Raw genomic sequence first — 12,126 nt, 5'->3', positions numbered from 1 at the left:
TATTAAGAATTAGAAATTACTGTTTCAGATTATTTTTAGATGAGGCTTAATTTGTATTATTTATATTATTCAGACTACTATTCTTATTTTAAATGTTACTCTTTTGATGTTTCGGCTGTGGTAACCTTCAACCTTCTTCAGGGGTATCATGTTGAACTCAAGAATCAGTTCTTGTATAGAATGCCCCTATATTAATAAAACAAGAGTAAAGAAAAATATGCATGATCTACATACCTGTGTCAAAACAAAAATGTCATATTCCAAAAATAACATTAATTGATGAGGTAGTTTTATTTTTATATAATTATGAGTATCAGAGCAAGTCTCAAATGTTCTTTTGAATAAAAAAAAACAAAAAAAAACAAAAACAAATCAACAATTCCAAACTTTAAGGACTTATAATTCCTACAGGGTTCGTACAGATTTTCAAGGCTTTTCAAAGCCTTCTCCAGACAAAATTTGGGGTTTATTTACACAGCAATTCAGGAAAGTGGTAAAAAAAGTAAATAAATAAATAAATATTAACAGACAATAAAAATTATTTTGCAACCTAGCTGCATCATTTTTTGGTGTTTCTAAGTAATTTTAAATGCTTTTTATTTCATTTCAAATAACTTTCTTTATGGCTTAATTTCCAACCAAGATGGCTGCCGCCTTGTTCATTTTTTTTTTTTTTTTTGCCCGGCCAGCCTAATTTTAAGTTATCACATTTTCTGGGGGATTCAACATATTGGAGAGTCTCGTATGTGCAAAGAAAGTAATTTTTTTTTTTTTTTTTAGAAGGGGGGTTATTTATGGCGGGCCACCACTAGTCCCTCCCTCTGTACTCTTACCCTCCCAAAAAATTAAATTATAAACAAGAACAAAAGTAAACAGAGATTTTAATCTTTACCATGAAACTATCCATGGTAGTTTTATGATAAAGGGGCGTAACTCTTGTATCCACAATACTATGCAATTTCAGAACAATGTATTTTCAATATTTAAAAATTATTTCATGGTATTTTTATTAATATTTAAAAAATAATTTAAATAGTATTATTGCAATTTTAATATTTACACAAAATTTTTTACTGGGCATAAAGAATACGATTTTCAAGGCCTTTCTTTTCAAGACATTCTCCATATTTTCAAGGATTTTTCAAGGTAATAATAAAAATAAGGCCTTTTCAAGGCACATGTCAAAATTCAAGGACTTTTTAAGTCTGTGTGAACCCTGTATGAATTCCCACCAATCATTTAAAAATTATTTTCTGTATAAAATAAAACTACTTAATCAATTTATGTGATTTTTTTAAAAATATATTTTCATTCCATCACAGGTATGTACATTGGATTTTGCATTATTTTTTAATACAGAGGAAATACTGGATAAGAAGTCAAGATAATGTATAGAATTTTGAACTGAATCATTTATTTAATTCACAGGGGTAGATTGTTCTCATTCCATTAACGATGACTAGATAAAGATCTTAATTCTTAATTACATTCTCAGTATCACTGGTACTGAAGATTGAACCTTTAACCCCGGGAAGGTCATTTAGAAGAATTCTGAAAATATGATTAAGTATTTAAAACTTAGAACCGGTCATGACTAATAGAATGAGAATAATCTAACCCCCCCCCCCAGATAGATTTACTAAAGAGTTCAAAATTCTAAACAGATTCCCAGAATTCAATAAAACACGTGAAGAAGGTTGGAGGTTACATTGATTGAATCATTGTGAAAATAACATCCAAAATGAAATGAGCAACTGGAATTAGAAATTATTTATCAAACATTAAGTGATTCAAAGATTTCTTTTAACATTTTTATTAATTTTACTAAATTTAAGATTAGACATGTGACACACACATATGCATACTCTAAAACCTCAACTATGAAGTAGTTTTTAAATAAGGGCAACAAGGCGTATTTAAATGAGAATACTAACCATCCTTGATCACTCTTATACTTGTAAACAGCAGCAAAGATATGACAAAGAGCACCACCAGGCTTGAAGTCGAGAAAACATTTCATCTACAAGCAAAAATATGAACATTTTCAAAATTTTTGAAAATATAAAAAGTAAAATAAAAGTTTGCATTCAAAACTTCAAGAAAAATAAAAATATACCATTCATTGGTGGACGAGAGTGACCATTCCCTAAAAATGTGTTTTTCACTTTTTTTTTTTAGTTTTTTTCTGACGATTATCATAAATTAGAGACGTAAGTATCATATTAGCAGAAAACATTTTGAAAAAAAAAAAAATTTAATGCCTTTTACGAATGGGGTTCACTTTGTTATAACGCTCTAATCACGTGACACGTTGGTAAAGAAATAGACAATAAGTCAGGTAGCAATGAAATAGAACATAACGAGAAAGTGAATTCCCTTCTTAAAAGTCATTAATTTTTTTTTTTTCAAAATTTTTCTTTTAATATAATACTTAAGTCTGTAATCTATGATAATCATCAGAAAAAACTTAAAAAGGTGAAAAACACACATTTTTAGGGAGTGGGCACTCTCGTACAGGTCCGCCCATTAATTTGATCATTGTTTAAAAACTAATAAAAAAACATGATTTCTTCTTACTACTAACCCTAAAGCTGTTTAATACAAAAAATTAAAAAATTACATGTTTTTGAAGGAAAGGTGGAATCATTTTACATTAAGTTCATATGCACAACTAAGCTCCCCCACCTTATAAATTCTAAACTAATTGCTGAATTGTTTTTTTTTAGTTTACACTAATCCTCTAAAAATATAAATAAATAAAAATAAAATAAAAATATATATAATATTTTTAATTCGACAAACTTATCTTTTTCCTTTGTGTATTATATCCAAGATTTTGATAAACTCATTGTGAAATTTTCATATTTTTCACTTGTGCAAAAAAAAACAAAACAAAAAAACATTACTTATTTCAGAGGATATATATGCAGTGACTAGACAACAGACAAGGTCAGGGCCATATCAGCAAAATAAAAAAAAAAATTATCCCAGAATATTTTAAATTCTAATACTCCGAGATGCATCATATAGATGCATATAGGTGCTAAAACAAATTTGAACATTTCAAAAGGTTTGGTAAGGCCAGTCCAGCATGGCCGTAGCTGAGATTGAACTCACTACACGAGTTTGTAGTGTAATTCAAATCTTGTCAGTAGCTGAATGCTTGATGCTTCGCCAAGGCTATCAAAAGTATTTTTTTATCGTGACGCCATCACTAGACAGGGTGCCTTACCACAGCTTAAAAGAATCCCATCTACCCTTGAAAGAAGGATAGACCAAGCCAATTTCTCAATCTGGTATTTTACCTCACGGTACATACAGCGCTTCGCATCGCCTTCCCAAATGGTCACCCATCTTGTACTTGCCAGTCTCAGTGTTGCTTAACTTCGGTGATCTGACGAGAACCGGTGTGTCAAAGTAATAAGGCAATAGGTGTAAACGAATTCTAGAATATTTTATTTACCATAAATTAGAAACATTCTAATTAATAATCCCAACACTAATTACGATATAATTCTTGGGCTTGATGTGATCAACCAGTTGATAAGATTGGGCCTCTCAAACCACCTGTCTAGCTCAGTGACCATTTGAAAAATTGAGATACAAATGGCTTAGCTAACTTTAAATTTCTGAATTTTGAACCATTAAAACAATACATGTAATTCATTTTACTGAAACCAATTTAGAACAAATGAACCAGACTAGATAAAAACGATAGAAGTTAGCAATAGAAATACTTACAGGAAGCTTGGTGAGAGCCGGATTGACTTCTTGCTTGCCAAAAGCATCTTCTTGAAATTGCAGCAGTTGAATAACTAAACTGGATAAGTTTTTATTGGTGGGTGGATCGGCTTGTATAGACTAAAGAAAAAAGAAAAAGATTACTTATAAAAAAAATAAACAAAAAAAAATTTTTTTTTAAAAATATGCTCAAACTTTAAAGCAAAATTACAGTTTTATTCATTCTAGTTAATTTTTTTTTTTATTCCAGCCTGTTGAAAAAAAATAAAAATCTGATGAACAAATCTTTATTTTATGACAGCAAAAGGCATTGCACTTGCATTAAAAAATCAAATATACGCTATTGTATTTGATAAACAAATAACATTTTAATAATAAAGGGTTTTCTTTGTTAAGATAAAAACAAATGTGTACAAGTAAAAGGTCTCTTTCCAATAAGTACTTTAATGAAACATGCTCTGATGACCTCATAGCACGTGCCCCCCTCTACATATGATTAAACTAACCTGATAGACAGCAAAATCCCATCCTTTCACTATTAAGATCCCTAGATGCTAGAAAGCCTTTAATCTAATAGTTTAAACATACAAGAGGTGCTAGTATATTAGATTAAAACACACACACACACCTTGCACGAGTAGGAATAAATACATGCCATAAACAAGCAAGTGCGCTTAAGGCTTCCATAAAAAAATTTAAAGTTTGTAAATTTAAATTTCTAACTTTCGCTATTTGATAGCAATTACATGTGCAAAAATAACATACTCTTTCCTTTCTCTGGCATCATTTAACATACCTTTTCTTTTAAGTTTCACTAAAACGGTTGTTAATTATTTTCAAACCTGTACTTTTTAAGGATATAAGAGGCCCTTTTTATTTCTTTATTATAAACGCTTCACAACCACTATCTTGTGGTAAGGGTATTTCCATTTCCCAGATATGTCATTACGATTATTTCATTTCTAACTTGCAACTTCTTTATTTTAAAATTAATAATCAAACAGTACAGTTTGTGTGTGTGTGTGAGAGAGAAAAAGAAAATTAACTGACATATGATTAGGTTTGCTTATGAAGTCTTTAAACTGCTGATTTTTATACTATTTGGATCAATTGAAAGCTCATTGTTCACACTCTTCGACTTAACATTTACAGGCAACACAAGCTGTCAATAAATACAATGAGGACATTGCAAGACTGCTGCAAAGAAGCTGGGCTCTCTCTACTGTGCTAGAAAATTGCTTACACTTAAAGTATCCTCTACTTCTACAAAGCCATCATTCACTGTTGCATGGAATATTGTTTTCACATCTGGGCTGATATACCTACCGCTAGTCTTTCACTCTTAGAGTCAAAAAAGAGTCTCAAATCTAATAGGTCTCATACTGTCTGTCAAGCTCCAACCTCTGTACCATCACTGCAATGTTGCATCCCTGTGGCTATTTTACAAGTACTTTCATGGAAGAATGTGCTCTAATGAACTCATAGCACTTGTGCCCTCCCTCTTCAATGTATATACTCCTGACCAACACAACAAGCAGCAAAATCTCACCCCTTTACTGTTGAGGTCTCTAGATGCCAGAAAGCTGTCTACTCTAACAGTTTCTTCACTCAGACTCCTAAACTTTAGAATTCCCTCCTTGTTCCCAAATGTACTGTGAACAGGCATCCCACTACTCAACTCCCCACAATTCCCTGTTCGATATAATCTCAAATAGTAGCCCCTTATGTCCAAGCGGCAATATGCAATAAATAGACACTCCAATATGAACAACAATTAAAAAGGACAGATTTTGCCGGATACCAATTTTTAAAACTTACTTCCAATTAAAAAAAAAAAGGACAGCTTTATTTACAAGCACATTTTGTTCAGTTTTACTAAATATAAGACTAAAATTATTCCTGATTAATATACAACTGACTGCTCTACTGTTTGTCATATAGAAACTTGTAATGTTGCTTGAATCAGCAGGAGCCGAATCAGACATTTAGTTATGCCGAATTTTGATCATACATAAGGAGGTTTACTAAAATTGTATGATTAAATTATGTCCAATTATTTGCTCCTGCTGCTGATTTGCTATTAAAGCAATTTTTACACTGACGGGCTACTGGGTTTGTCAACTCAAAATATCGTAAAAATCTGTTGCATTATTAAAATAATAAAATGAATTTACTTACAAATTTCAACGAAGAGGTTATTTTTGACAATTATATTTTTAGATTCATATAAAAAAAATACTAACAAAAAATATATTTTAAAAATATTTTTTCCAATTCTGTGAGACACTTTTTTTCCCTTTTTATCTTTCATAAAAAATAAACAAGTTTATTTTTTTAGATTAGTCGTGCTTTGGGAGATTGGGGGTGGTAATTCCAAAAGGCATTTTATTTTCAATCTTCCCATGTTAAGAACAGCTTTCGGAATAAACACCCTTTGCAGGTTGGACAAGCAGCGCACATTTTCTTTTCTTTTTTTGAGAAATGAACCAGTTGCATTATCATAAAACAGAACTTAATGCAATATTATAAAAAAAAGAAAAAAATTTTTTTTTTAAATAATAGTTATTTACTTGCCTTCCCACGAGAGCAGTTAGACACTAATATTTTAAATGTGGGGAAAACTAGTTCCCCCCAAAAGAGGCACACGGGATTGGAAACATTGCTTCAGTTTTTAGGGATTTATTCTACTTTTTAAAAAGATTTTTTAGATTTACATTGTTATTATGTTACAAAATTCAAATTTTAAAAAGGTTACTTGTAAAATTAAAAAAAAAAAAAAAAAAAAAAACTTGGCTGAAAGTTGTGACTTTGACTAAATTTGTTTTGTTTTTATTTCAATAAGAAATAAACTTATTTATTTTTAGAAAAATTTAAAAAAAGTGGCACATTGGGTTGAAAAGAGTCTGTCTTTAAAAATAATCGTGACTAAGTCGTTTTATTGTTTATTTTAATTACATTTTTTTTGCGCTGACAGACTCGATAGATCACCCACATAAGCGTGAATATTTAATAAAAATAGGGAGTTTTTAATAAATATCTTTTCAGATATAGACTTAAAAAATATTTGCCAAAAATAACCTCTCGAAACTTCTGAATAAATTTGTTTTGTTTAGTACAAGATTGTTTTACGATATTTTACAGACGGACCCAGTTGATCGCATGTGTCGAAGTTACGTTAATCAGCAGTCATACATTGATCATACATAATTTTGGTCGTACTCAAAAAATACATTTTTCAAATTGTGTAACACCGTCTTGGCCTTGTGACTAGAAACAAAGTGCAATAAGTTCTCATACAACACTGTCAGAAAAAGAATCTGTTTAAAGTAAGGAAATTTCTATTTTTGTTCCAATTCAGAGTGCCCATTTTTGGCAGTTGGATTTAAACAAGCTTGTCTCTCCGCAGGAAAGTAAGTAAATAGTAACATCATTTCAGCATATCCTTTTATGGAAATGTTTTTTTTAATTTTTTTTTTTATTTCATTTGTTTATATATTTTGTTCAATAAAAAGTTTGTAAATAAAACTCTACACACACACACACACAGACAGACAGAGAAAAAAAAAAGTTATAATTTATTTTAATCTGAAAAAAGTTTATTTTTAGTCAAGAAACACATTTTAAGGTTTGTGTCCAGAAGTTGCCAATAAAAAAACAAAAATAAAAATCTGTATGATGTACGTACAGACATACCCATGACGAAACAAAAATGTCATTCCAAAACTTATGTCAACTAAAAATCTTATGAGTCAGTGAGGACGGAGTGTCTCGCTCCACCATCTTGAATAAACTCAAACTCCCAAGATTTTCTTTCTTTTCACCCTTGTAATGACTAGGATTTACCATTAATTGTTTAAAATTGTAAAAAATAATTTTCTATATATAAAACAAAATAATTGGTCAATTTATATAATATTTTTATTCTGTGACAGGTATGTACATCAAAAGTTTTTCTGTACTTTGTTTTTTTTTTTAAATAGGGAGAATTCTTGACAACCACCCTACATTTCTCTATATATGCTTTCATATATAAAAAAAAGGGCCTCCATTACAACAAAAAATTGCAAAATAACAGTTGGTAATAGAATGCCATCACATTTACTATAACAGATGTGAGGGACATCTAAATGGACAAGATATGGCAGAGGTAAATATCGAGTATGTTGTTCGAACTGCCAGAAAACTGAAAAGGACAAATGGTATTTTGTCAAAATCTAACTCTAGCAAAGGAAAATGATTTTCCCCGGAGACAGTCGACCTGATAATGCAATTATATGAGAATGATAAATACAGCCGCCAAATACCAGGCAAAAAATTTTTTTTGTTTATATAGCAAAGGGTGTTCACAAACAAAAACGCTTGATAGTGTGTAATTTGCATGAACTGTATGTTGCTTTAAAATAGAAGTATCCTGATGTCAAGGTGGGGGTTTCCCAAATTTGTGGAGATGCATCCAAAGTGGTGTGTTTTAGCTGGATCTACAGGTACACATTCTGTTTGTAACATACATCAGAATGCAAAACTTCTTGTCGATGCCATGAAGTGGAACATCACTTACAAAGATTTGATTTCAAAGTTAGTTTGTGATTTTTCTAACAAAGAGTGTATGATGCATCGCTGTGAAAACTGCCCTGATAGAGAAGCATTGCAAAAATTCTTGAATGAGGAGCTGTATGATATGTACCCTGATGACGAGTTTCATTTTAGTCAATGGGACACAACCGGCAATGCAACATTAACATATACAGAATATAAAGATCTGTTGATTGACACTTTTGATAATCTTGCTAGACAATCATATCTAACAAAATGTCAAGCGCCAAATACTTGAATCAAAAGAAAGAGAATCTTTATTCCAATGAGGTCCTTGTTCTGGGAGACTTTGCAGAAAACTTTCAATTTTTAATACAAGACGAAATTCAAAGTTATCATTGGAGTAAGGAATATTGCACCCTGCACTCAGCAGTGATTTACTACAGAGATTCTGATCAGCAGCTAAATCACATTTCATTATATTATATTTCCGATGACAAAACCCATGATATTGCATTTGTGTATCTAACTCAGACACTGACTGTTCTCTTAATCCAGACCTTATTACCACATGTGAACAAATGATTGCTGTGGGGCTCAATATAAAAACTTCAAGAATTTCATCAATTTATGAATGAAAAACGTAATGTGTTACCATGCCAGCCACACCCTTTTTTTTATTATTTGATTTTGGGGCACATGTAGAAAAATCCAAAAACTCTTAATATCTCTATAAGGCTTCATTTTGGAGAAAATCTGATACCATTTTTGGGTTCCTTGGGTCAAAAAACTTTCCTGGGTGAATTTTCAGAGCCATACGATCTTTCAATCAGAAAATATTGAAAGAAATGACATCACAAAATTGTCGCCCAGGCGTTGCATCATGCGCCTAACACCAAAACAAAAAATGCTCTAAATCAGAAACTGCTTGGAGTTATGTGCTCAAATTTTCAGAATTTCTTAGTTCCTATATTGTCTGTCTGCAGTGCAAACTATAGCCAGATCTATGGATATGGGTGTCAAGCTCTGGATGATTTGACACAGAATAATCCGTCCTTTAAGTAATCCAATTTATCAAATTTCCACTACTAATGATTACTTTGATATTGTCTCATTAATTCCTATCTTCGAGTAACCTCCAGGCCTTGATAAGTGGTGATTCCTTTGTATAAAAAAAAATAAATATAGCAATACAACCAATATATTAACACTCATTTAAATTCAGAGAAATATGCTTTCACTAAGGAATTCAACAAAATGTTGGAGCAGGGTATCATTTGACCCTTGAAAAGCCCTTTCACACTCCCCTCACAAAATTTATTTCAAAACTTAACAGTGGAGATCTTGAGTATGATCTTAAAAGACATCTAGTGGTGAAGCCCCATTTGGGGGACTGGCCAATATGGAGTTGTCCCTTAGTTACCACTGTTCCCAAGTCCACTTTGGTCTGAAGTGGTAATACCTAGTAGGGTATCTAGTACTACCACATAAGGTAGTCTGAAGATACCGGCTTTCTGACCAATATATGCACTGTATATTGATATTATTGTTACTTTCCTTTCCCTTTTCAAATTTTCATCAAAAGATGAATCCTTAAATATCAGTGGCGCATCCACTAAAGGAGTTACTCCCATGATGTGAATGCCGTTTTAAGTATAATTACTTGAAAAACCAAAAATAAGAATTACCTAAAAAAACAAAATCAATCTAAGATTTTCCCATGCCTCAAACTACCAGACAAATACATAGATGCATCAGTGTAATGAATTACTATAGATAATACATACAGAATCATCAATTCTACTGCCTTTAACATCATTGTTAACATAAAAAAGTAGTAGCTAAAATGCAGATGCACTCTGCACTGCAGTAGGTAAATAAAAAATCTTTTTTTTTTCTCTTAAAGAGACTCAGCACTACCCAAAAAAGATAGAGCACTTTCTCAAAAGAAAAGTTAACTATTTACTAACAATCAAACAGTTCAAGCATATACTGGAAGAACATATTTCACAATGTACACAGGCAATAAACCATTACAGGGTTCTACGGGCATATCTATCTTTAATTGACCTTTGACAACTAAATATTTTCGTTTACTAACCAAATAGAAAAGTTACTAGCTAAACCCACATGATTTTGGAATATGACATTCATTTCATAGCAAATATGTACAGTATAAAGATTTTTCTGCATTTTTTTTTTTTTTTTTTAAATATGTATAATTGTAAATATACCGCAAATTTTATGTTTAGACTTGAAGATGTAGCAATCAGTATGCCCGTCCGAAATATTTCACAGCAATCACCAATTTGATACACCCATGCGTATGAACATGACATGATGCGACCACTGCACACATAAGACAAAAGGAACTATGTTATGCTTCCTCGCGTATGAATACAGTAAACAGGCTGGAATGTTTGAGGAAAACCTGTATGTAAAAATTCGCCTGCCAAAAATCAAATCAGTTTTCTCTTTACTTTCTCCAGTTCAACACATGTCAAGGAAATTCCATTTGCGGGAGCCGTTAAAATCCCCATCATGATTTCATGCACGACAGGCATAACTTTAATACCCAGCATAGAAATTTACCACATCGAGCGAGAATTTCAATCTCCTTTTAAACAATCTTATTTGGAACTACTATTCTTATGATATAAATGCGCACACATATATATATATATCCACTTATATGATTTATGAACTCTTGTTCTCAAAAATAGCCACGTGCATCACTTTTATTATAAAAAAAAAAAAAAAAAAAAAAAACAGTAATTTCAAGCCTTGTTCTCACAAGGCCCTCACTTCGTTAATCCTTCATTATGAACATTCCACAAGAAAACACTTATGTCTGAACACTTTGTTATATTATAATGTTATTATTATAATTAAAAAAATGTTATAATATTATAATGTTATTATTATAATTAAAAAAATGTTATAATATTATAATGTTATTATTATAATTAAAAAAAAAAGGTTGAAAAGATATTTTTCACTCAGCAATGGGCTTGGAAGATGATCGGTGTAAAAGCAGTCACCAAAAGTGACTTATTTCTAGTTGCCACTTAAAAAAAACAAAAAACAAATCCACTTGCAAATATGACTGTTTCACTCGCAATGTAAAGCCTTGCATTAGTATATGCAATGAATTATTCAACAGTTGCCAATCTTACATAAATGAATATCCAATTTTAGTGCAGCTGACATCATTATAATAGAGACTTCCAATTCAAATTCCATCTATTTTCAGAATTTATCAATTTGCTTGGTATAAGGTATATTTAAAACAACATCTTTTGAATGGGCTGGAATCTTAAGATCTCCATCATTCCAGTAATTATAGGAGCAACCCGACTCATGAAAAAGAATTTAAAAACCACCTGCCAAATATACCCGGTGAACCAAGTGCAAGAAAGATAAAAGCAATTGCACTCAAAGGGACAGTTAGAATCTTAAGATCTCTTAGTTGGAACGCCCAATCCCCAGCTTTTTTTTTTTTTTTTATACAAGGTAGTCACTACTTATCAAGGCCCGGAAGCCACTCGGGGATAAGGGTTATTGTGTGTACAGTACGTTAGTTTTGGAGATCTGATAAAGTGTCTTACTTAAGGAGGCGGTTCATCAGGAATTTGTTCACATTGGACTTGAAGACATCCAGGTTGTAGTCAGGTGGGAAACAGGCAACCGGAACAGAGTTCCACAGGCGTGCACTTCTACAAAAGAAGCTTTGTTCATGGAATCTACATTTTGATTTTGGCACAGATAAGGAGTGGGGAAAATTTTTGACAGTGGTTTCAGCTAGACGGGTGTTTTTCGTGAAAGATTGGCGAGGGGGGGGGGCAGAGATTG

The 12,126-nt window shown here is 31.6% G+C and overlaps 1 protein-coding gene across 10 annotated transcripts in view; it reads right to left on the bottom strand.

Annotated features, from left to right (window-relative positions):
* Positions 1 to 12,126, bottom strand: part of LOC145284488 (SWI/SNF complex subunit SMARCC1-like) — an 87,200-nt gene that overhangs the window by 64,909 nt on the left and 10,165 nt on the right. For all 10 annotated transcript variants that reach the window (XM_080133356.1, XM_080133359.1, XM_080133357.1 and 7 more), the window contains exons 2-3: positions 3,742 to 3,861; positions 1,935 to 2,020 (exon numbers count right to left, since the gene is read on the bottom strand). In XM_080133356.1, coding sequence (XP_079989482.1) covers positions 1,935 to 2,020; positions 3,742 to 3,861 — 206 coding nt within the window. The remainder of the gene's footprint in view (positions 1 to 1,934; positions 2,021 to 3,741; positions 3,862 to 12,126) is intronic.

The sequence above is a fragment of the Euprymna scolopes genome, chromosome 9 (genome assembly GCF_053919585.1).
Source record: "Euprymna scolopes isolate OS-2025 chromosome 9, ASM5391958v1, whole genome shotgun sequence".
NCBI lineage: Eukaryota > Metazoa > Mollusca > Cephalopoda > Sepiida > Sepiolidae > Euprymna > Euprymna scolopes.
The sequence above is the reverse complement of the archived record's forward strand: the minus strand, read 5'-3'. Positions and strand labels throughout refer to the sequence as shown.